This window comes from Myxine glutinosa, chromosome 13 (genome assembly GCF_964187855.1).
Source record: "Myxine glutinosa chromosome 13, kmMyxGlut1.1, whole genome shotgun sequence".
Lineage (NCBI taxonomy): Eukaryota > Metazoa > Chordata > Myxini > Myxiniformes > Myxinidae > Myxine > Myxine glutinosa.
The window spans coordinates 51,904,482-51,931,308 of record NC_136273.1 but is presented as its reverse complement, the minus strand read 5'-3'; the positions used below and the strand labels follow the sequence as shown (position 1 = coordinate 51,931,308).

At 41.4% G+C, this 26,827-nt stretch overlaps 2 protein-coding genes across 13 annotated transcripts in view; one reads left to right on the top strand and one right to left on the bottom strand.

Annotated features, from left to right (window-relative positions):
- Positions 1-26,827, top strand: part of LOC137438677 (uncharacterized) — a 461,521-nt gene that overhangs the window by 116,479 nt on the left and 318,215 nt on the right. The window lies entirely within an intron of this gene.
- LOC137438678 (uncharacterized) overlaps positions 1-26,827 on the bottom strand; it is a 44,262-nt gene that overhangs the window by 8,798 nt on the left and 8,637 nt on the right. For 4 of the 12 annotated variants that reach the window (XM_078767465.1, XM_078767458.1, XM_078767466.1 and 1 more), the window contains exons 2-5: positions 20,258-20,400; positions 20,052-20,112; positions 15,699-16,131; positions 8,294-8,434 (exon numbers count right to left, since the gene is read on the bottom strand). In XM_078767465.1, the coding sequence (XP_078623591.1) occupies positions 8,294-8,434; positions 15,699-16,131; positions 20,052-20,112; positions 20,258-20,280 (658 nt within the window). In that variant the 5' untranslated portion in view covers positions 20,281-20,400. Of the gene's footprint in view, positions 1-8,293; positions 8,435-15,698; positions 16,132-20,051; positions 20,176-20,257; positions 20,401-26,827 lie in introns of all 12 variants that reach the window. The other 8 variants (XM_078767469.1, XM_078767470.1, XM_078767461.1 and 5 more) reach the window with 4 other exon arrangements.

Genomic DNA, 26,827 nt, shown 5'->3' with positions numbered 1-26,827 from the left:
GTCATTGCTGGGCACCGAAGGGGGCTCGGCAGTGACGCACGCTGAAAGAGAGTACTCAGTTTTCACTCTGGTTTCTTGTTTGTTTGTTTTCTTGGTTGTCCGGACGATATCTCAGCCATCCTTTGAGCTAGGAAGCTGAAATTTCGGCACAGTAGTGAGCAAGTCCTTTGTCAAATACGGTATTTTTTGTTTTTTGAATAATCAATTAATTGAGGAGTTATTTAATTATTAGCGTTTAATTAAGTACTTATTTAATTAATTAAATTTCATTTCTCTTCTGACCATTATTAACTCAGGCACCTTTTGAGTTAGGAAGCTGATATTTGGACATGCCAATGACCAGGTGATTTGGCTGCAAAGGATATTTTTGATTTATTAATTAATCAATTAATCGATTAATTATTTAATTATTCGATTAATGACAAAAAAATTTTTTTTTTTAAAGTTACAGATTCTGATGAAATAGTGGTAGTTTATGTGTTCTCTGACCAAATTGATTAATAATTTAATTTTTTTATGATTATTATTTATTTATTTTCATTATTAATCATTTATTTATTTTCTTTCTCATTTGGCCAATATCTCAGGCACCTTTTGAGCTGGAAAGCTAATATTTGGACATGAGTGACCAAGTGATGTGGCTATCAAGGATATTTTTGATTTATTGATTAATCATTTCATCTATTAATTATTTATTGATTAATCGATTAATTATTTATTGAGTAATCAATTAATTATTTAATTTTTTATAAATGACTTATTTAATTAAATTTCTAAAAGATACATCTTCGGATGAAGCACTAGTGGTTTAGTTATGCGATTAGCCAATTGATTATGAAAATATTTTGTGATAATTGTACACCGCTCCTTTCCTATGCCATCTCCAGGCATTGCAAATCGTCATTGCCGGGCACCAAAGGGGGCTCGGCAGTGACGCACGCTGAAAGAGAGTACTCAGTTTTCACTCTGGTTGTTTGTTGTACACCGCTCCTTTCCTATGCCATCTCCAGGCATTGCAAATCGTCATTGCCGGGCACCAAAGGGGGCTCGGCAGTGACGCACGCTGAAAGAGAGTACTCAGTTTTCACTCTGGTTTCTTGTTTGTTTGTTTTCTTGGTTGTCCGGACGATATCTCAGCCATCCTTTGAGCTAGGAAGCTGAAATTTCGGCACAGTAGTGAGCAAGTCCTTTGTCAAATACGGTATTTTTTGTTTTTTGAATAATCAATTAATTGAGGAGTTATTTAATTATTAGCGTTTAATTAAGTACTTATTTAATTAATTAAATTTCATTTCTCTTCTGACCATTATTAACTCAGGCACCTTTTGAGTTAGGAAGCTGATATTTGGACATGCCAATGACCAGGTGATTTGGCTGCAAAGGATATTTTTGATTTATTAATTAATCAATTAATCGATTAATTATTTAATTATTCGATTAATGACAAAAAAATTTTTTTTTTTTAAGTTACAGATTCTGATGAAATAGTGGTAGTTTATGTGTTCTCTGACCAAATTGATTAATAATTTAATTTTTTTATGATTATTATTTATTTATTTTCATTATTAATCATTTATTTATTTTCTTTCTCATTTGGCCAATATCTCAGGCACCTTTTGAGCTGGGAAGCTAATATTTGGACATGAGTGACCAAGTGATGTGGCTATCAAGGATATTTTTGATTTATTGATTAATCATTTCATCTATTAATTATTTATTGATTAATCGATTAATTATTTATTGAGTAATCAATTAATTATTTAATTTTTTATAAATGACTTATTTAATTAAATTTCTAAAAGATACATCTTCGGATGAAGCACTAGTGGTTTAGTTATGCGATTAGCCAATTGATTATGAAAATATTTTGTGATAATCTTTTATTGATTTTAATTATACAATTAATCAATCAATTAGTGTACACCCCTCCCTCCCAATGCAGCCTTAATGAGCTGCACTGCGGTATTGCCGGGTGCCAGAGGCGCCCCGGCAATGCCGCGCTGCAGCATATTTAATTATTTGGCATGGGGCGGTGTACTTTGAATGTATTTGTACTTGTTTGTTTTCTTTCTTGGTTGTCCGGGCGATATCTCAGCCATCCTTTGAGCTAGGAAGCTGAAATTTTGGCACAATAGTGAGCAAGTCCTTTCTCAAAAACGGTATTTTTTTTTTTTGATTAATCAATAAAATTGAGGAGTTATTTAATTATTAGCGATTAATTAAGTACTTATTTAATTAATCAAATTTCCTTTCTCTTCTGACCATTAACTCAGGCACCTTTTGAGTTAGGAATCTGATATTTGGACATGCCAATGACCAGGTGATTTGGCTGCAAAGGATATTTTTGATTTATTAATTAATCAATTAATCGATTAATTATTTAATTATTCGATTAATGACCAAAAAATTTTTTTTTTTAAAGTTACAGATTCTGATGAAATAGTGGTAGTTTATGTGTTCTCTGACCAAATTGATTAATAATTTAATTTTTTTATGATTATTATTTATTTATTTTCATTATTAATCATTTATTTATTTTCTTTCTCATTTGGCCAATATCTCAGGCACCTTTTGAGCTGGGAAGCTAATATTTGGACATGAGTGACCAAGTGATGTGGCTATCAAGGATATTTTTGATTTATTGATTAATCATTTCATCTATTAATTATTTATTGATTAATCGATTAATTATTTATTGAGTAATCAATTAATTATTTAATTTTTTATAAATGACTTATTCAATTAAATTTCTAAAAGATACATCTTCGGATGAAGCACTAGTGGTTTAGTTATGCGATTAGCCAATTGATTATGAAAATATTTTGTGAAAATCTTTTATTGATTTTAATTATACAATTAATCAATCAATTAGTGTACACCTCTCCCTCCCAATGCAGCCTCAATGAGCTGCACTGCGGTATTGCCGGGCGCCGGAGGCGCCCCGACAATGCCGCTCTGTAGGATATTTAATTATTTGGCATGGGGCGGTGTACTTTGAATGTATGTGTACTTGTTTGTTTTCTTTCTTGGTTGTCCGGACGATATCTCAGCCATCCTTTGAGCTAGGAAGCTGAAATTTCGGCACAGTAGTGAGCAAGTCCTTTGTCAAATACGGTATTTTTTGTTTTTTGAATAATCAATTAATTGAGGAGTTATTTAATTATTAGCGTTTAATTAAGTACTTATTTAATTAATTAAATTTCATTTCTCTTCTGACCATTATTAACTCAGGCACCTTTTGAGTTAGGAAGCTGATATTTGGACATGCCAATGACCAGGTGATTTGGCTGCAAAGGATATTTTTGATTTATTAATTAATCAATTAATCGATTAATTATTTAATTATTCGATTAATGACAATGTAATTTTTTTTTTTAAAGTTACAGATTCTGATGAAATAGTGGTAGTTTATGTGTTCTCTGACCAAATTGATTAATAATTTAATTTTTTTATGATTATTATTTATTTATTTTCATTATTAATCATTTATTTATTTTCTTTCTCATTTGGCCAATATCTCAGGCACCTTTTGAGCTGGGAAGCTAATATTTGGACATGAGTGACCAAGTGATGTGGCTATCAAGGATATTTTTGATTTATTGATTAATCATTTCATCTATTAAGTATTTATTGATGAATCGATTAATTATTTATTGAGTAATCAATTAATTATTTAATTTTTTATAAATGACTTATTTAATTAAATTTCTAAAAGATACATCTTCGGATGAAGCACTACTGGTTTAGTTATGCGATTAGCCAATTGATTATGAAAATATTTTGTGATAATCTTTTATTGATTTTAATTATAGAATTAATCAATCAATTAGTGTACACCTCTCCCTCCCAATGCAGCCTCAATGAGCTGCACTGCGGTATTGCCGGGCGCCGGAGGCGCCCCGGCAATGCCGCGCTGCAGCATATTTAATTATTTGGCATGGGGCGGTGTACTTTGAATGTATGTGTACTTGTTTTCATAATCAATTGGCTAATCGCATAACTAAACCACTAGTGCTTCATCCGAAGATGTATCTTTTAGAAATTTAATTAAATAAGTCATTTATAAAAAATTAAATAATTAATTGATTACTCAATAAATAATTAATCGATTAATCAATAAATAATTAATAGATGAAATGATTAATCAATAAATCAAAAATATCCTTGATAGCCACATCACTTGGTCACTCATGTCCAAATATTAGCTTCCCAGCTCAAAAGGTGCCTGAGATATTGGCCAAATGAGAAAGAAAATAAATAAATGATTAATAATGAAAATAAATAAATAATAATCATAAAAAAATTAAATTATTAATCAATTTGGTCAGAGAACACATAAACTACCACTATTTCATCAGAATCTGTAACTTTAAAAAAAAAAATTTTTTTGTCATTAATCGAATAATTAAATAATTAATCGATTAATTGATTAATTAATAAATCAAAAATATCCTTTGCAGCCAAATCACCTGGTCATTGGCATGTCCAAATATCAGCTTCCTAACTCAAAAGGTGCCTGAGTTAATAATGGTCAGAAGAGAAATGAAATTTAATTAATTAAATAAGTACTTAATTAAACGCTAATAATTAAATAACTCCTCAATTAATTGATTATTCAAAAAACAAAAAATACCGTATTTGACAAAGGACTTGCTCACTACTGTGCCGAAATTTCAGCTTCCTAGCTCAAAGGATGGCTGAGATATCGTCTGGACAACCAAGAAAACAAACAAACAAACAACCAGAGTGAAAACTGAGTACTCTCTTTCAGCTGCGTCACTGCCGAGCCCCCTTTGGTGCCCGGCAATGACGATTTGCAATGCCTGGAGATGGCATAGGAAAGGAGCGGTGTACAACAAGAAAGAAACCAGAGTGAAAACTGAGTACTCTCTTTCAGCGTGCGTCACTGCCGAGCCCCCTTTGGTGCCCGGCAATGACGATTTGCAATGCCTGGAGATGGCATAGGAAAGGAGCGGTGTACAATGAGGATCATTTGGAATATAAAAAAGCATGATATGGATGTGCACGTGTTATGTGTGTAAAAGTATGTGTGTGTTTATGTGTCTGTGTGTCTGTATATCTCAAGAGGACAAAAATAGAGAAAGGTAGTATGGGGATACTATAAAAATATAAATACCCATTAAAGTATGTGTGATAATTATTTCAGTTTTTTTGAAATATTTGTTTCTTTAATGCTTAATTTTTGTATTCCAAGTTATAAATATAGGGATGTGGGGTGGGATCACGAGTCCCCAAAGTATACCAGTATGTTTCGAGCCTGGCTCGTCTAATTTACAGGGCAGATTTATACTTTTAGTGAATCAATTGATGCATACAAGCAGTTTGTGAAATATTGGTTGCTCGGGATATTTTGTACCATAGCAACGGACTCCAACAGCAATTATGTACATGAAATAATCCACAAAATAATATCTGATAACATCAGATGATGTGCAAAATCATACATTTGCATGATCAGAGGATTGCAATGCTCAAAATCTCGATTTAGAAGCATCTATGCAACCGTTGCGAGGGAAAAGGAAATCCTCACCAACGGAGTTTAACTTCCTCTTTGTTTTTGGCCGTTGCTCATTAATGTGCGAATTTCGAGCATGGGAACATTTCATAAATGGTTCATGTACACTTATAAAACATATCAAGCACATATGCAGATACTTCTCGTCATAGACCACGGAATTCGAAAACCAAGCAGAATTAGTGGACTCGGCGCATGGTCTATTTGTACGGATGCTCTCGTTGGTTGCTATCTCCACAGACCGGTTTTATTTAGAAGGTGGAAGGAAGTTCTCCCAGAACTCAAAATCTCCACCTCCTTTTTCGGTAAAGGATTATTTTTCATTAACCAGTTTGTGAAACTTCGTTCTCATAGCTTTGGTCCAAGGGCTCATTTCAGAATCCTCATTGAACCTCTGACAGCTTCCACCTGTAGATTATTTGTCATGATATTCCACGGAATGCTTTATAAGCACTTCTTTGGGATTTTCTTGATCATCCGGATTCCCTGTTGCTCTGACTATCACTGGTACAATTTCAGATTTCTTCAATTTCCAAATCCTCTTCATCTCATTTTTCATATCCTGGTATCACAGATTTCATCTCTCCTGTATGGGTCCTCATATGTGATTTCAAGCTGACGTCATGAGAAACCTTTGTCACATATCGAACATTTGTAAGGTCGCTCTCCTGTATGGATCCTCATATGTGATTTCAAATTGTCTTTTCGAGAGAAACCTTTATCACATATCGAGCATTTGTAAGGTTGCTCTCCTGTATGGATCCACACATGTGATTTAAAGCTGACGTCATGAGAGAAACCTATGTCACATATCGAGCATTTGTAAGGTCGCTCTCCTGTATGGATCCTCATATGTGCTTTCAAACTGCTGCTTTGAGAGAAACCTTTGTCACATATCGAGCATTTGTAAGGTCGCTCTCCTGTATGGATCCTCATATGTGATTTCAAATTGTGTTTTTGAGAGAAACCTTTATCACATATCGAGCATTTGTAAGGTTGCTCTCCTGTATGGATCCTCATATGTGATTTCAATTCCCTGTTTTGAGAGAAACCTTTGTCACATATCGAGCATTTGTAAGGTTGCTCTCCTGTGTGGATCCTCATATGTAATTTCAATTTGCTGTTTTGAGAGAAACCTTTATCACATATCGAGCATTTGTAAGGTCGCTCTCCTGTATGGATCTTCACATGTGATTTCAAATTGCTGGTTTGAGAGAAACCTTTATCACATATCGAGCATTTGTGAGGTCGTTCTCCTGTGTGGATCCTCATATGTGATTTCAAGTTGAAGTCATGAGAGAAACCTTTGTCACATATCGAACATTTGTAAGGTCGCTCTCCTGTGTGGATCCTCATATGTAATTTCAATTTGCTGTTTTGAGAGAAACCTTTATCACATATCGAGCATTTGTAAGGTTGCTCTCCTGTATGGATCCTCACATGTGATTTCAAGCTGACGTTATGAGAGAAACCTATGTCACATATCGAGCATTTGTAAGGTCGCTCTCCTGTATGGATCCTCATATGTGATTTCAAATTTTGTTTTTGAGAGAAACCTTTATCACATATCGAGCATTTGTAAGGTTGCTCTCCTGTATGGATCCTCATATGTGATTTCAATTCCCTGTTTTGAGAGAAACCTTTATCACATATCGAGCATTTGTAAGGTCGCTCTCCTGTATGGATCTTCACATGTGATTTCAAATGGCTGGTTTGAGAGAAACCTTTATCACATATCGAGCATTTGTAAGGACGCTCTCCTGTATGGATCCTCATATGTGATTTCAAACGGCTGCTAAAAGAGAAACCTTTATCACATATCGAGCATTTGTAAGGTTGCTCTCCTGTATGGATCCTCACATGTGATTTCAAGCTGACGTTATGAGAGAAACCTATGTCACATATCGAGCATTTGTAAGGTCGCTCTCCTGTATGGATCCTCATATGTGATTTCAAATTTTGTTTTTGAGAGAAACCTTTATCACATATCGAGCATTTGTAAGGTTGCTCTCCTGTATGGATCCTCATATGTGATTTCAATTCCCTGTTTTGAAAGAAACCTTTATCACATATCGAGCATTTGTAAGGTCGCTCTCCTGTATGGATCCTCATATGCGATTTCAAATCGCATTTTCGAGAGAAACCTTTATCACATATCGAGCATTTGTGAGGTCGTTCTCCTGTATGGATCCTCATATGTAATTTCAAACTGCCTTTTTGAGAGAAACCTTTCTCACATATCGAGCATTTGTAAGGTTGCTCTCCTGTATGGATCCTCATTTGTGATTTCAAATGGCTGTTTCGAGAGAAACCTTTATCACAGACACAGCACTTGTGGGGATATTTTCCTGTATGAATCCTCATGTGTATTTTGATGTTATTCGTTGAAGCAAAATCCATTCTGCACACATTACACTTATAACGTATTCCCCTTTCTACAACCTTTTTGCGTTTGTTCAATTTAATATTAATCTTGGTGTTGTGTGGCCCAGACATGCACTTGTATTTTATAGGAAGTAAGTCTTGATTTCGTGATTTTTTCTTCAAAAAAGGCTTCTTCTTCACTGTCAAGCGGCACCTGGACCTTAGTTGTCCCTTATTACTTCTGGATTGTTCTACAGAAAGAAAGAACACAACAATTTTCTTTTTGTTGGTCAAAATCAAAATGCTAAATATTTTACACTTTTCCAAAAATTTAATATTTTCTCAACACAAAAGATCTCTTCTGCAAAGTTAATTTTTTACGTTTCCACTCACCAGTTGCAAAACAGGTAGCACTGCCGTTTGTCATGTGAATATCATCTGAACCTTTCTTTGCCGAAGCACATTTTGAATCTTCTGTGACAGATGAATCATTGTTGTGTTGTCTGCCTTCCACATTTACAGGATAGACATCACCTGTGTACAAATCAGCGTCAGTACTTTGGAGGGAAATGAGACTGAGATCCATCTTGAGAGATCATAGAACATGTTACGTCATGAAATGTATACTTCCATCTAAATACAAACAGAGGGGCAATACCCCTGGGCACTCATCTTGGAGAATAAAGCAGTATACCACACTGAATAAAGGTATTTTAAACCATATCAGGGCATTTTTTACCAATTTGAATGGATGCTGTAGGACAGGGCAGCATGTACAATCATACAAACATCATCATAAGACTTTAAACAAACAAAAGAAAAATCAACCTCCATCCACCCCCCTCCCCCCACCCCCCACCCCTATAGACTTCCTTCGACCCCATTTTTGTAAATGCTGGGAAAAAACGTTGCTACATCATGGGTGATGAACAGAATGTTGTGGTCAAGTTTTATTGGAATTGGATGTGTAGTTTCTGGAAAGGAAGCAAATACCTATTTTGGAGGGCAGACCCTGCCCCCTGCACAACCCCAAAGGGGCAGATTTTTTTAATGCCATGAACAAACTTTGGTAGAGCACGGGTGGTGAAGGTTGTGGTCAAGTGTCATCAAAATTGTGTGTGTAGTTTCAGAGTCAAAAGCTAATTCCTATTTTGGGGGCGTTAAACATGGATCGACTTTGACTCCCGGAAGACCCAATTTTTTAATGCCGTGAAAAACTTGAGTGACAACGCAACAAATATAATTTGTGCCAAGTTTCGTCACAATTCAATCAGCGGTTGAGGCGAAAAAGTTGTAAGTGTTTCCGGAAAAATGGACGGATGGACGGACTGATGACGCACCGTCACATAAGCTCCCCGGAAAATCGTTCCAGGTGAACTAATCATGAAGTTAAATATTGTTAAAAATAAAAATTCCAGATGTTAAGCGCTATTGAAGCATGTTAACCTGAAGGTTAGTGGAAATAACAAGGCGGCGATTTGTATTCAACAGTGTTTAAGTATTTAATTCAATTTCCATGAAATAAAGATTGAAAAATTATTTAAAACATTTTCTGGAATTTCTCGGACTCTCCCCGACCTCTGAACTAGCTTCGCGGCCTAACGGGATGTTAAGTAACGACTGACATCGATTGAGACCGCCAAACCTGGCAAGACAATATATCTCGGTAGGTGATCCTTCCATGGCACGAACAGGTAGGCAGCTTCTCCTCGGGTGCCCAACACGTTCAAACAGCAGCGATTGCTCTGGAGTTCCAGCTTTTAAGCCGCTTCCGCAATAAATATTCTATCCTATGTAATTCCCCCTCTGTGGGAAAGTTCTGCGGCACATCTAGAACCTGCCAATGAATTTAAATGTTCGCACTCACATTCGGCGGATTCCCGACGGGAACCCGGACGTGTTCTCCACATCCACTGCTCGTGCTGCGGAACCCCCACAGATGTGACACACATATGCGCAGCCCCGTAACCTTCACCACAACCACACCACTTCACCACAACGTGGTACATCCCCAAATCACCTCATGGCCCAGCGTCCACAACTTACACACACCAGCCGTCTCACGCACACCATTTATTCACACGAACCACTCCACAGCCAATCTCACTCCATTCACACACATGGGTCTCTCCATGACAGTTCACACACAACTTTAGATCTGAGCCTTTCCACAGAGATCCCGCAGCTGAATTTGCCAATTGTGCCGGATGCAGCATTTGTGCCGCGCACACTCAGCCGCACACCATTTCTTGGGGATTTTTTTTTCAATCATCTGCATATGGGCGTTTTGCCCGACACAGACCGTTAACACACAGTGACATGGAGTGCCTTGAAATGTACCCTCCCTTGGACCGGTACGGATTACAAACCTGTTCTGTTTAATCCTCCGTGCACAGGATGAGAACATATTAACATTTAAAATATTTCCCGCTCGGTAACCTCACCCCTCCCCTCAGTCAAGCTAACGGTTACCCCCGTCTGAATCGATGCATGACCTGTACCCTCGCTCGTTCATGCACTCCACTCTGCACTCTCACGGCACACACTCCATTACACTCAGGCTCGGCACTCCAAGGAACCCCGGCTTCTTTATTCCATCGAAGCTCGGCACACACCATTTCACACCATGAATTTGCTCCAGTTCACAATAGCTTTACCTTGTCATGGTCCGCTTTGATCGCTCATATCCTCTCCACCTGCACCTGCCATGTGTTATCCCAATCTTTACACATTGTTTCTACATATTCCATGATCTCCTCCTCACCATTCTTTGCCCTCTCGCTTGTTTTCTTGTGCTTGAGTTTACTTTATAGTCTTCCATTATTTCTTTCATTTTCCGTTCTTTCGTCTCTAATCCTTCGTCCCATTTATTTTATCTTCTGTGTCCGGCAATTATGTCCCATTTTAAATTATTTTCTTACTTGCCAACATTTCTCTTTTTACATCCTTCCTGCTGTTCAAGTCCAAATACAGAATCTAAGGGCATTTCTCGAGCTGCCCTTAGATCCTGTATTACTTCTGATTTGCTTCTTCAGTTCTTTTTGCTCATTCACAGGTCATTGTACTCCCTGTTTCAGTCCATTAACCTCTTCTTTTATCCCAATTATCTCCATCATTCTAGCCTCACCTGCTCCCATCTCGTTGCGGACACCATCCACATGCTCAGTCACCTATCCCCATACAGCCTTGAGCGTTGCGGCTATCTCATTGCCCATAACCTTCATATCAGCCTTTACCTCTACCTGCCCTGCATGCATGTCATGCCTAATGCCAGCCACCTTGTGCCTCCTGCATTTTAATCATCATCTGTGCCATTAGTTGACTAATCAACAACATCATCTAGTCAAAGGCAACGGTGTCCCACTATTCTGTGTTATTGGTGCTGCCTTTTCCAGGGGCTGGTGGGGAGGTGGGGTGGGGGTTGGGAGGGGGCGGAGTGGGGAGGTGGGGGGGGGGGTTCGGGAGGAGGGAGGGAGGGTTTGAGAGGGGGGGAGGCTTGGGTCCTCAATCTCTATCGGCACCTTTCCTGCTTCCCCTCCTGGTCCTTCTCCCACAATGTTACATTCATATACAGCTTCCTGGGCCAAGAGCTCCTCCATATCCATCTCAAGTAAGGCCTCCAGGACCTGCTCACCTAAGCTTGACTTTTTTTGTATATAAGATCGAGGCTTGTGTAAGAGCGAATATTAAACGCAAAACATATCAAATAAAACATAATGAAGGGAGCGGGAGACAAGATGGGGAGAGAGAGAGCAAATCACACAAGCAAAACAACAGTAGAGAACAGGGACATCCAGAGATCTGTGGAGGAGAGAGGGCTGGGGGTGGGGAGGGAAGGGATGGTACAACGTATAAAACAAATTGACACTACTAGGCATTTCAGGAATGAAGTCAGAGATTGAAAGAGGTGGATTTGGGGTGTATTAACGGAGGTAGAAAAGCTCAAAGTTTTGGATGGGGGAAATGGTGGTAAACAGCAGTTTTAAAGACCTGGAGGGAGGAGTGGGATTGAAGAGAGTGTGGGAGTTTGTCCAGATGCAGGACAAAAGAGGAATGAAAGAGTGAAGGTGAGCAGAGAGTCTTGATTTTGGCAGATTTACCAGAAGAGGAATACAGGCAGACCTTGTGTGTCCTGAAGGAATATTTGGGGGACAGAGCACAGACAGTGCTGGGGGACCTAGGCCAGATAGGAGACGGTAGAAGATGGAAAGATCACCAACAGAAAGACCACCAGTCTGCGGTGAGCGAGTGAAAGGCCATCAGAATCAGCTTCATCGCGGGAGATTCCAATGATTCTGAAAGCTCTGGTTTCGTCAGCGTGAAACCGAGCTAGGTGTTAGGAAAGGAGCACCAACCCAGAAGGGAGAGCAGTACTCCATCAAGCTGTGGATGAAAGCTTTGCATGTGGTGAGGAGATCAAAGGTGCCAAGGAAGGACGTCACACGATGGAGGATGCCCAGTCGGTGACAGTCTTTGGAGGCCATCTTAGAAAAGTGGTTTTCCCAGGAAAGATCATGGCAGATTGTGAGACCCAAAAGCTTGAGTGACAGATCTTCTTCGAGAGGATTGTTGAGAAGGTAAATGGGAGAGTTTTCCAGATGGTCTTTTGGGAGAGACTTTGTGAGAGTGAGAGATTTGTCAGAATTAAAAGACATGTTCTACTTGTTTGACCAGTTTGTGATTTTGTCCGAGTCCGTAGAGAGTGAAGAGGATGCCACCTGCCGATCTCAGGGTTGAGATATGGAGCGGTAGAGAGTGGAGTCATCAGCAAAGAGATAGAGACTGGGCCGGATTTATGAATGGGCAAGCTGGGCAGTTGCCCAGGGGCCTCCACAACCAAGGGGCCTCCACAACCAAGGGGCCTCCACAACCAAGGGGCCTCCACAACCAGGGGCCCTCCACATATGAAAGATCAGAAGAAGCTGCACTCTCACTGTCTGAAAATTTTGAGTTCAGAATTTTCTTCCAGTAATTGATCAGTTTCTGAGTTCATTGGAGCAACGATTGGAAGCCTATGAAAACACCTGTTCTCTTTTCGGTTTCTTGCATAAACTGGAATCACTGGACTGCGATGAAATCGAAGCAGCTGCAGCAAAATTGGTTGCTGAGTACAAGGATGATCTAGATCAAACACTTGGTGTTGAACTTGTGCAGTTTTCAGCCTTCTTCACTCATTTACTGGAATACGAAGATGATAACATAGGGAGAGAACATTTCCTTTACAAACTGTTGATGGACAAGAAAGTTGCGGATACATTTCCAAATGTCGAGATAATGCTACGGATGTACAGTCACGTGAAAAAGTAAGTATACCCCATGTAAAGTTTTGACTTTTTCAACATATTTCAAAATACAGCTATTTGATCTTCATTTCAACAATATTGACAGATTAAGGTGTTATAATCTATCTATAATTCCAGCAATCTCTGTGTGAATGTCTGTGTGTCTGTGTGTTTGTCTGTGTGTTTGTCTGTGACCGCTGTTTCTCGACAACCACGGGTCCGATATACTTGAAACTTGCCAGGTATATTGCTGGGGACCTGAGGATGTGCCTTTTCAAGGTTTCATATTAATCGGACAAGTAGTTACCGAGCTATGGCGATTTAGCCGTTCGCCGTTCGCTTTGGCTTTGCGAATGGACCAAACCATTTCATGTAAATAGAGGGGGGGGGGGGGTTCTACCGTACTCGCAAGCCGTTCGCTTTGGCTTTGCGAATGGACCAAACCATTTCATGTAAATAGAGGGGGGGGATTGTCACCGTACTCGCAAGCCGTTCGCTTTGGCTTTGCGAATGGACCAAACCATTTCATGTAAATAGAGGGGGGGGGGGGTATAATTTTAGATATATATATATAGTACGGGCATGCCCTAGTATAACAAATATCATGAAACATTTACATTTTGTAGTCCATTGGAAAATTTAAATAAAAATAAATGCAAATTTTGCATGTGGAAAAAGTAAGTACAACCTTGGATCTAATAGGTGGTATTGCCCCCTTTGGCAGAAACAACCTCAAGTAAGCGTTTCTTCTAACTGTCTACCAGTCTCTGACATCGACTGGGAGAAAATTTTGCCCACTCCTCCATGCAGAATTCTTTCAGCTGTGCGATGTTTGAAGGGTTTCTTGCATGCAGAGCTCGTTTCAAATCCCCCCACAACATCTCGATGGGATTTCGATCCGGGCTTTTACTTGGCCATTCCAGACCCTCCATTTCTTTATTTTCAGCCATTCCTTGGTGGATTTACTGGTATGTTTAGGGTCATTGTCATGTTGCAAGGTCCACCGTCGGTTAAGCTTCAACTTTCTGACAGATGGCCTCACATTATCCTCAAGCACCGTCTGGTACAATTAAGAATTCATAGTGGATTCTATGATGGTGAGCTGCCCAGGCCCTGATGCATCAAAGCTGCCCCAAACCATAATATTTCCACCACCATGCTTTGCAGTTGGTATCAGGATCTTGTAGTCAAATGCTGCCTTTGGTTTTCACCAAACATGTCTTCTGGTACTGTGGCCAAATAGCTCTACCTTTGACTCATCTGTCCAGAGCACATTGTTCCAGAAGTGCTGGTCTTTGCCTCGGCATTCAATGGCAAACTTTAGTCTTGCCCTGATGTTCTTTCTGGACAGCAAAGGTTTCCTCCAAGCACACCTCCCATGTAGATCAAATTTGTGCAGCCTCTAACGATAGACTCGTGCACTTTCACATCAACAGTGGCAAGAGCTACCTGTAGGTGCCGTGATGACATTCTGGGGTTCTTCGAGACTTCTTTCAGCATCTTGTTGCCCCCCAAAATAGGTCTTTTTTTGTTTGTTTGTTTGAAGTCATATGATTATGTCAGTATGATTCTACATGCTGCCCTATCTCTCGCCAGCTTTGAAACTGGTTTAAAATACCTTTTGTCAGTGTAACATACTGTTTTTATTCCACAAGGTGAGCACCAGGGGTATTGACCTATTTTTGGTAATGTACCCAGGTTGCGGGTCAAAATAATACTCAATACTCTTGCACCTTATTGCCAGGTGGTGATCAAAACAAACAAGTATGTGAATTTTGACACAACCTTTCAGGAGGAGACAGAAAGACTGACAGACATACGGATGGACAGAGCTGATTACAATACGACTACAATGAAGCATCTTCATATTTTTCAAAAAGCGTGGAATAACAAGGATAAGCCTTCCATGGCTAAAGAGAGGTAACAATTTACTTCCTGCATGCAGATAACTCAAATGCACCGTTAAACATGGAAAACCTTGGAATTTAATGCAATTTCCAAAAACGAAAAAAAATAGGGGAAATAGACACGGGTTTTTCAAATGGCTGAACAAACTTTGGGACATCACGGGTGATGAAGGTTGTGGTCAGGTTTCATCGAAATCGTTTGTGTAGTTCTAATTTCGTGGTTTGGGTGGGTCAAGCCTGGACCCACTTTGACCCCTGGTAGACCCCCTGAGACCTCGATTATATTTTCAATGCCCTGAACAAACTTGAGTTCCAACACACAAAATATAATCTTCGCCAAATTTGGTCACAATCGCATTGGCAGTTTCAGAGAGGTTGCATGTGTTTATGGACAGACTGATGACGTGCCATTCCATAAGCTCCCCGGAATTATGTTCCAGGTGAGCTCAAATTTACCTTGTACCCTACATCAAAAATCCATTCATATTAGACAATACAAAACTGCACCAAAACAGATTACACAAGTTAAAATAACACAAAAAAAAAACAATGGCAGACGATCAAGATATTTGTTAACATGCGATGTTGCATTAAAAAAAACTCACATACCAGACATGGCTCTTGATCCATCATCCTGAGAGCGAAGATTGCAGAAATCACTGAACCCGATTCCAGATAAACCAGGAACATTTTCCACCTGCACATTTTGGGATCTGAAAATCTTTTCACAGGAACTGGAAAGTTCCGGAATAACATTCTCCAAGTTGACGAAAATACTTCCCAAAAGAGAAGAACCTGCAATCTGGACATCTTGCGGCTTCGAAAAAGAATTCATAAATTTAGAGAAGTCAGCATACAATGCAAATTGTAATTTCTCTTTGGAGAGAGAGAGGAGCTCGGTCCGCAATGCATCAGACTCGGTACAAGCCCGAAAAACCTTCTGATTCTCAATTCCAAGCTTATCGATCACTGCTTGGGCTGTTTCTGCTCTCAGGCCTTGGAATTTGAGCCATTCCAAGAAGTTCTCCATTTCATCGATGATCTGCCAGGGACACAATGCTTATGTTAATCACAGAAAAATTAATACATGTTATTTTCTTCACTCTGTTTGGAATTTTTTGAGTTATTTCCGTTGTCAATCCAATCAATTATTATCCAAAAATGTGGGCTTTCACATCCATTTTGTTCACCGTGGTCCCATTTTGTAAGTTTTCTTCTCAATCAGCATCGAATGAATGAGTTTTTATATACAGAGACAAAAATCAACCCAGTGTAAACTATAGTAGGCACACAGCTGTTGTAATATATTGCTTTCTTGCATGACCTACAAAACGGGTGGACACGATTTTGGTATGAATTTATAGAAAATATTATAGGAAACTGTCACTTTTCACACGAAAGATTTTGGTACGTTAATGAGTAATTTAGATTTTAATTAATTATTTACATGTTTAAAATGTGCGTGTAGCCTCGAACGGAAAATCCCGGAAAATAACCAATCGGAAGACGTGTTCAATATATCATCGGCAATTGGCCAATGACAATCGCCGTACCGGAACGTTGTGGTAACGCCTTGAGACAACATGGTGGTTTCCAGTGATGAGGACGTGTTGTCTTCGAGTGACAAAAATACTCAAGAAAAAGAGTGTTTTATGTGCATCTTCCAGTCCAAAAAGTGCAAAATTGTCCAATTTTCAGACAAAACATGGTCCCGTTTTTTAGAATATGTCAACAAATGGAAGTCTGGATGGTCCTCAAGCAAAAATTGCGAGAGATTACGTTGCTCAACACTCGGCAGGATTCAGTGCAGATTCCAACACAGCGCTGTCGCCAGCAATACCACTCCACGGAGGATTCCATCAGCCATGTTACGCACGCTTTACAGACTCCCAACATGTTGAAAGGGTGATGAAAAGCATGAAAAAGAAAGCCGATGACTTAGCCTCTACGGGTAGGTTTAAAACTTGCACTTTATAAGGTTAAAATTTGTTAAAAATCAATTATTCTCCAATGTTCTTATATTACTGGTTTTATGGGTTTTCCACATTAATTTTTGTTTCTTTGTGTGTGTGTTTTCTTTTTATACATGCAATCTATGCGATTGGATCAAGCAATCTATGCGAAGGCAAAACTGATTAGGTGGAGAAATGTGCAGTTTATGAAGAGGCTGGTCATACGACTTGGTGCTTTTCACACAGCTATGTCCTTTCTTGGTTGTTTGGGAAAGCGCTTTAGAGATGCTGGCCTTCAGGATATCATGATGGAATCGGAGATTGTTGCGACAGGCTCAGTAAATGGGGTGATGACTGGTAAGCACGACAACAGAGCAGTCAGAGCTCACAAGCTGGTGATGGAGGCAATGCATCAAATGCGACTCAATGCTTATGTGGACACCATTCCTGAAGAGGCAAACAGAGTAAAACAGCTGATGGCAGACTTGGCCCAAGCCTTCCCCAAACCTGAATATCGAGAAATCTTGAATGGAGAAAGATTTCATCCGTTTGAGACATCTTACAGTCAATTCATAGAAGCTTGCAACAAGAAGCAGACCTTTGGATTCTGGAGTTCGTATATTGAGATGGTAGAAGTTCTCCTGCTCTTCCTGAGAGGTACTCGTGAAGCAAATTGGGAACTTCACTTGGCAAGTGTAAGACGTATGCTACCATGGGTGTTTGCATATGACCACCTCAATTATAGTAGCTACCTTTCCTGTGCACTGGCTTGAAATGTCTGATCTTGCAACTACCCACCCAACAATACATCAGCATTGTCTGGAAGGTGACTTTGCTGTTCAGAGGAGCAATAATGCCTTCGCCAAACTTGCTTATGACCAAACTATTGAACAGACAGCAAACCGTGACTCAAAAACAAAAGGAGGTATGACAGGTTTTACAACCAGTAAACGACTGTAAACAGGTGGATATGGTCCCATCATGCAAGAGGCTTAATCGCTCGAGAATGTGAGGCCATGGCAGGCAAAGAAGAGCAGAGCACAACATGATCAGATCTCCTGCAAAGCCGTATGAAACGGGATAAGGCAGATGTTAAGAAAATTGTGGATACAACTAACAGTATGGTCAATCCTTTCGACTATGAACAAGATGAGCTGATACACATCACGTCAGGTGCAGTAGCGACACAAGATGTCCAAACTGATATGCAGACTGTGTATGAAAGGGGTGAAACAGAATTCACCAAGTTGTCCAGAGAGCGTCTACAAACAGGAGAATTGGACTTGTTTGTCAGCATGAAACAAATGAAGCTGAAGACATTTACCAGTATGTCTCAGACTGTAAAACGCAGAGTACATGGAAAGGATGTCCCTGAAAGCCGACAGAAATCTGCTAGCAAGACTGGTCGTGATTGGACGGTACAGGAATATTAATCTGCAGGAGCTACTGACGTATTCTTTGGGTCCGTTACCACTCTCACTCGCAAATTCTCAAGGGTCTCTGGTCAAGACCAACAAAGCCAACTTGCTCCATGCCCTTGAAAGTCAGCCAGAGACGCCTCTAGCAGAAACTCCCATTATAGGTGGTGTGTATGTTGTGGATGGCATGGCTATGATACAGCAGTTAAACGTGAACAAGGTACCAGGCCAAAGAACATTTCTCAACCTTTCTCTTGCCATCTTGAGACGTCTTGTGAAAATGGCAAAAGCAAACAGATCACAAGATATTCACTTTGTGACCGATACCTACAGGCAAGTCTCCATTAAGAATGCCGAGAGGTCCAAGAGAGCAGAAAATGGCTCTCAGTTGATGCGAATTCATGGCCAGGCACTTCCTCAACAGTGGAAGAAGTTCCTCTCAAATGGAGAGAATAAGGAATTGCTAGTGGAGTATTTGGATGAGACATGGACTAAAGTTCCCACATCAGAATTGAGGGGAGTGAAGGTTTTCTTGGCACATGGAAGGATGTGCCATTCTTTCTCGCCAGGAAAGGAGGTGACTGATCAGGTGCTAAAAGTAGAGGAGCCACATCTCTGCTCCACACAGGAAGAAGCCGATACGAGGATGTATTTGCATGCAGCATGTGCAGCCCGTACCTATGCCGACGTCATCATTGTCAGTCCTGATACTGACGTCTTCATTATTGGTATAGCTCTTCAATCCATAGTTCCTACACATATGTATTTCCATACGGGGAGAGGAGTGAATTCGAGAACCATTGATCTGCAGTCTGTTCGTGATAGTATCGGAGATGATGTCAGCCAGGCATTAATAGGCCTAGATTGCTTCACTGGGTGTGACAGCGTAAGCTCATTTTACGGCAAGGGAAAGAAGAAAGCCTTTAATCTTCTTCTTAAGGAGAGGGAGCTGTGCAATGCTTTGAAGGACCTTGGCGAGCATTTTGACATACAGCTAGACTTGATAGAAGCACTGGAGGTATTTGTTTTCAAATTTTATGGACAACACAGCGTCACAACCGTCAACGAGGCCAGGTAAAACATGTTCCGACTGGTAAGGAAATCTGAAATCACAATGCCTCCCAACCAAGATGCTCTGAGGGAACACATCAAACGGGCCAACTGCCAAGCAAGTATGTGTCTTCCATAACGTTTGCAGTTTCATTGTAAGATATAATTTGTAAGACTTGTGTGCAACATGTAAACCTGTCATAATTATGTGTAAAGTTAATCAGGTGCAAAAATAATACTATATTTTGGGAGTCAGCAAGGAAATAAATGCCTTGCTCATATCCTTTTGTTAGTGTTTTTTAAACATCAAATCAACGATCAAATATTGTTAAAAAAACCAAAATATGAATATGTTTTTAATTCAGAGATATCTTATATTCCATGATCATAATGCATTTTACTATGTACACAAGGCTGAAAAAGGAATGAAGCAGATCTCATTATGAGGCAGACTACACAATTTAATGTTACTGTTCAATACCTTCATTGCAGCATAACATAACATTGGAAGGTAACAACTGAGGCTGAATTTTTTTTTTCACCTTTTCAATATTTTCAGGTATTTTCAAAGGAGCCGACAACCAAATGCAGAGATACCCGTTCCTGATGGGCATGGGTGGAGGATGGAAAGTGGTGAGCTAGTCATCAACTGGATGAACCTTCCTCCTGCTCCAGACAGTGTTATGGAATTAGCTTACTGCACTGGTAACTGCATGAAAAGTAAATGTGGTGATGCTGATACTTGTACCTGTCTTCAAAACAATGTTCCATGTACAGATCTTTGCAAGTGTGCTGGAAATAACTGTTGCAATATCACTGGACACAATGACTTAGACGATGATAGTAAGGATGATGATTCTGATGATGGCAGTGATGAGGAAGTAGAGGAACCTGACACAGAAAATGAATGAGCTTAGTGTGTGGTCCATTTCAGGCTCGGAAATTTAATACCAGGAACATGCAATTGATTCACATAGTGAAAGGTTTCCTCACTGCTGTGAAGAATTATTTTGTGCTCATGGTCCAAAAGCATTTCTCATCTTGAAAGATGGCATACTTGTATAAAGTGACATCCATATTCGATCACTGCAATTTAGGAAATAAAATTTCATGCAAACCTTTGTGTCACTCATTTTTTTATATGAGTCAGATCAGAATCAATACATATTTATGTTAATACTATTTTCAACTCAATTACATACACTTTGTGTTGTTATTTGAACTCTAAATGTGTTTTTAAAAAATAACGTATACTTGATCTATGATGACATTTTGGGCCAGCGGTTCTCGTTTATGTGCAACATTTACGCTTGTGAAAAAAAGTATGTTGCTCGTGGTACGATAGCCTTTCATTTACCATCATGTTTGCCCCCACCCCAGAGGTAGGTCACGAAATCAAAAAACTAAAACGATATTGGTCTCTGGGCCCACAGTCTACTGGTCCTGTCACGATCTCTGCTGAATAATTATTCTGCACTTATTTTGTCTATACCCTTCATTATCTCAAACATATATCATATCCCATCATAACCACCTCCTTTCTAATGCATGTTACAAGAAGGGGCATTCTTGGGGAAAATGCCAGGGGCATAGAAAGGGCCCATTTATAAGGTATGTGCCATGTGGCAAAGTATAGAAAAGAAGGGACATTCCATAGCTTGTAGAAAATGCCAAACAGAAAATAAGGGACATTCAAAACATTTCGTGTGCATGCTGGACTACTCATGTTCTTAGGAGGAAGCAAGGAATGCTCTAGAAAAGTTGATATAAAAGGGGCTCCCTACATCTTGCAAATAAAATACATTAACTTCTTGTGTAAAGGTATTGTGTTTTTATGTGGTCATGAGGTTGGAAATGAACTGTGATCGAGTTATTATTGTGATGTGTTTGGAAATGGGGATTTCACATGCAAGCGGGCCTTTTTGGTAACATCTTCTATGGAAATATGTGGTGGAGAATTCGAATGGCGCCCCTTTATTGGCCTAATGGATGAGGCATCAGACTTCCAAGCTGGGGATTGTGGGTTCAAGTCCCATTTGGTTTGAATATTTTTTTTCTTCTTTCTTTTTCAAATCTTTTATTTAGTCGAATAAAGTCTTGTATGATGAACAAAATGCAGTTTTTAGCTGCGATGAGCAGCTCTATGAGGACCGCATTGTTGTTGGGTGCCTTTTTGAACAGCGCATGCGCATACACTCAGACGTGCGTTGGAATGAGGTAAGAACATTGTGGACTAAAGTCGCTATTTGTTTGAAGAAACCAGAATAAATTTAGCAACAAAGACAACATGAAAGTTTTCATAACAATCTCGTTTCACAGAACTTGACACAAATTAGGTGTAATTAATGAATAGCGCATGCGCATACACTCGGACGTGCGGTGGTATGAGGGAAGAACATCGCGGACTAAAATCGCGATTTGTTTGAAGAAACAAGAATAAATTTAGCAACAAAGACAACATGAATGTTTTCATATCAATCTCGTTTCACAAAACTTGACACAAATTAGGTGTAATTAACATATATATATACATGAAAACAATTCGCACAGGGGCCGAGCCTCGGGGATGCTTAGTCCACCAGCAGAATCCCAGCGTATGCAGTTACACAATACATATAGACTTACAGCAGATTGAGAAATACCAAAGAAGCGACCACAGTGTGAAACCTGGAATATGGTCACACGCGACTTGGAATATGGAATAAAAAAATTTTCTTTCTTTTTCCAATTATTTTACATCATCTTGAATAAAGTCTTGCATGATTAACAAAATACAGTTTGTTCAAATTTAAAATGTATCAATACTTAAACCTGATTTTCAGCATCATTACGAGTCATGTCCATAGTGCTATTGTGCCAAATTTTAAGGTACCAAAGCCATGCAAAAATGTGTCGGCCGTGACATCACCAGATCTTATCTACGTCACATCAAATTTGAACACGACACTAACCATTTGAGCTCCCAAAATGAGTGATAAAATGAAATATGTACCTTTTACCATGATAAATAAATGACATGCCAATTTTAACACACACACACACACACACACACACACACACACACACACACACACACACACACACACACACACCCTTTTTAATAAAAGGTCACCCCGTTTCCTTTTTTTCAACACAACTGTGTATTTTAAGAAACAGTGAAGGTTATTTAGTCCAATGTGGTAAGGGCTTGTGGTATTGTCTGCAGGTATGCACACTCACCTTTAAGCTGTCTCGTCTGGGACCAGGTATGCACGTTAAGCTGGCTGTCCAGTCTGTTAGCATTAATTTTGGGGAAAATGCCAGGGACATAGAAACGGCCCTCTATATGGTATGTGCCATGTGGCAAACTATAGAAAAGGCCCCTTTATATGGTATGTGCCATGTGGCAAACTATAGAAAAGACCCCTTTATATGGTATGTGCCATGTGGCAAACTATAGAAAAGAAGTGACATTCTTGGGAAAAATGCTAGTTTGATTCACACAGGTGCATGAAGAAGTAAATGCATTTCATTTGCCAGATGTAGGGCCCTTTATATGAACTTTTATAGAGCATTCCTTGGTTCTTCCTATGGAACTTGGTTCTTATTGTTGGAACTTGGAAGTTATTGACATTGCCCCCCCCCTCCTCCCCTCTGATTTCAAACGCACATACCATATAAAGGGGCCTTTTCTATGCCCCTGGCATTTCCCCCAATATATTGTTGCGGGTATGGAATTTGGCCTCCATATCCGCTTGTAAATATTCCCCTATTTCCCCAATACTCCCCAACTCTCCCTTACCCCATTCCCTAGTCCCATTGTCTGTAAACAACACCCAGTAGAGCCGATCTCCCCCTTCTTCCCCCATTAAATGTCGTGCCCAGGTCCACCGCATCACATGTAGACAACTTTCGGACCTCTTGCTAGTTATTCTTAGTGTATGTCAGTTAAGGACTCGTTTCCATTAATTCTGACTCTTCGTTGCACCAGAATGTGATTATATGGCACCTGTTAGGAAGTTTAGGACCTCCCCTTACCTCCCCGCATCTTTTCCTCATGGAGCTGAAGCAGCAACACCAACTACAACAACAGCGGGGGGGGGGGGGGGGGCGGCGCGGCGGCGCGGGGAGTGCGCGTCCTCACTCCGGCTCGGTTAGCCGCCATTGCCCATGTGCGCCGACGGGGTTACCACGCAGGGGCTGCCTGTCAGCTCCTCGTCAAGGGCGTAGCCCCGGTAACCCCCCCCGCACCCAATAGGAAGCAACGGGCCGATTCCATCTGGGGCGGAGCTAACGAGCCGAGGGCGTGTCACTCCCCGCCGGATATACGGAGCGACTTCCGGACGTGACGTCAGATGCGCCCCCAGCTTGGAACGAGAAGGACGCCACCTCCAAGCGCTGTGATACCTTTCCCGCATCTCTGGACACCACCGTGCGTGATCCTGCCCTGAGCCCAGGTGCACCTGGAGCCATCTATCCTGCCCTTACTTGCCATCGATCCCTGTGTGAGTCCGTTTTTGTCCTGTTTATCTGTCGTCTGTTGGGGTTAATATAAGTGTGTCTAAGTGCCTGTCTTTCTATGATGTCCCTCTTGTAGTTGTAATCTGACCTTCCGCCCTAATAGAACCTCTCCGGAGGCCTTTGAGAACCGTAACCCTTGGTGTCGTGTCATTGTAATCCAGCCGTGTGTCTTTTCCTTCATTGACCTAGCGTAGCGCGACTTAGTCAACGTTCGGGTATAATCGGGTAACTTGTACGGATACGGCGGCCATTCCGCTCGGCCCACCATACCATCAAAGTCGTATCTGTAACAATTGGTGTCAAGAGTGTCGGATTCGGACCCGGGACTAAATTTATTAGGCCCAAATTTGTAGTAGATTCGATCCGGAGCGCGTTTTACGCGCGAAATTATAACGGCGAAATTTGAATTGTTATACGAAAATAAAAACCCGAATTTTGGAAGTCGCGCTATGGCAGACCAAGACAGCTGGGGTCCGGTAGTGGAGAGTGAGGCAGGGTCGATCCAGGACCAAATTGAGGGACATGAGAGCGAAGCAGTGAGGGTAGCAGGGTCGCAAAATAGCGTCGTCACGCACGAGGTAGCGGGCGCGCAAAATGGCGCCTCGCACATGGCCACGGCGCCCACGCCCGCGACCGTAGTTACGCCGCTGGTAGATTGGAATCTTTTTTTTATACAAATGAAGGCCCTTATGGACAAGAATAATGAAGAAGTGAAAAACAGTATGGGGGCAATGAGGGAGGACATGGGGTCCAATAGCGAGAAATTGAGGGAGGACATGGGGTCCAATAGCGAGAAATTGAGGGAGGACATGGGGGCCCAGATCGGAGGGTTAGGGAGTAGAATAGAGGGATTAGACAATAGATTAGGGGAAATACAGGAGGGGTTAATGGGGGTAGAAAACAGAATGGCCGCTCAAGAGAATAAAATGGAAGGGATGCAAAAAGGGTTAGAGGGGTTAGAAAACACCATGGAAGGCAAATTGAGGGACATGAGGGACCAAGCGGAAAGGGAAGTTAAACAAATGGGGCAGCAGATAGAGGGGGTCAGAATGGGGGTAGAAACTAAATTGGATGCTCACAGGGAGGAAATGGAGCAGATGAGGGTGGCATCTGGGCAGGAGATGCAAGTGATGGGGGAAGAGATCAGAAGAGGTGTGAGTGAGGAGGTCGGAGGAGTGCGCGAGGAGGTGAGGCACTGTAAGGAGCGCATGGAGAAGGAGGTGAGAAAGGGGACTGTAAAATTGCAAGGGGGTATAGAGGAGTTGACGCTGGGAGTAGAACAACTGACAGTGGGACAAAAGGAGTTGGGGGACCAGGTAAAGAAGAACACAGCGGTAATAGAGGGTTTAAAATCGACACAGAAGGAGATGAAAAAGGACGTAGGGGTAATTAAAAAAGAGTGTCAGACGGTACATGAGGACCTGACGAGGAAAATGGACAAGGTGGTAGAGGTGATGGAGGTTAAAGAGCGAGAGGTGCGGGAGCAAATAGAAAAAAATAAAGTGGAGTTAGAGGAAGAACTTAAAGGGGCGCACGAAGAGATGAAGGAGGTGAAGCAAAAATTAGAAGAAGTGGAAGAAGGGGTGAGCGAAATTAAGAAGCGACGGAGAGAGGATAAGAAAGAGATAAAGGAGGAAGTAAAAGAATTGGTCCAAAGTCTGTGTTCGGATCGTGATGATGTGCTCATTAACCGGATGAGGGATTCGCAGGTGATGGAGGAGAAGCGAAGAGGAAGAGGACCCGGTGTAAGTGGTGACCAATATGGTCGGGCGTATGATGCGCCAGGTGATTTAAGAAGCTTGGGGGTCGAGATAGACCCGGGTGTTCGTGAGAGGCCGTTGGTGAAGTGTGCGACAGGTCTGGTGTGCGAAAAAGGAGGTGTGCGAGAAAGTCCGACTCTGGGGTGTGTGAGGAAAAAGTGCGTGCCAAGGAATGAGGGTGCTGGCGAGAGTGAGTCGGTCGTAGCGCGTGTGCGAGGGAGCACATGGAAGCGCGGTGTGGTGAGTGTTACAGAGGGTGTAACGGGAGAGTGTGCGCGAGAAAGGTGTGTGACGGACGGGTGCATGAGGAAAGAGTGTGCCGTCAAGAGTAAGGGTGAGTGCGCTGTCAAGAGTAGTGGTGAGAGTAGTGAGAGTGACAAGGAGCGTGAGTTGGTTGTGACAGGTGAGCGAGGATGTACACCTGGAATGGAAGGATGCACACCTGGAATGGTAGAGCGTGAGTGGGAATGCACGCTGGAATTGGTAGTGAGGCACGTGGTTGGGTGTGTGAGTGAGAGCACACCTGTGATTGTCACAGAGGAGGTGACCGAGGAGGGGGCGCGAAGAGGTGTGTTGGTGAGGTGTGCGAGCGACGAATGTGTGCCAAAGTGTTCGGTGGTCAGGTGTGTGACCAAGGCTGTGAGCGGAATGAGTGTACCTGGGTGTGTAAGGAAAGGTACGAGGAGCATGGGAACAGCTGGAGGTGTGAGCACGAAAGGGGTAGCGTATGCGTGTAAGCATGCAGGTGAGGAGGCATCGACGGTAACCGGGTTAGAGGTTAGGTCGACTTTTAGCCGAAGCGGGCCCTCGGTGCGTGCCGGGCCTCGCTTTGAACGGCCATGTCCGAGCTCCACTAGGCGGAGCGGGCAGGCCGATAGGAAGGGTCGTCATGGCGACCACTTTTTGTTGAGGCGTGCCGGCAGGTCGAGATCGGGACATTGGATGGCACCACGCCGGGGTGGTGCGTGGGATCTCGGGCCGGGTAAGCCCCCGTCCCTGCCCCGAGTGCTGGACGCGTCCCGCCGCTGGCACAAAACGACCCGCGTTCATTGCTCGGC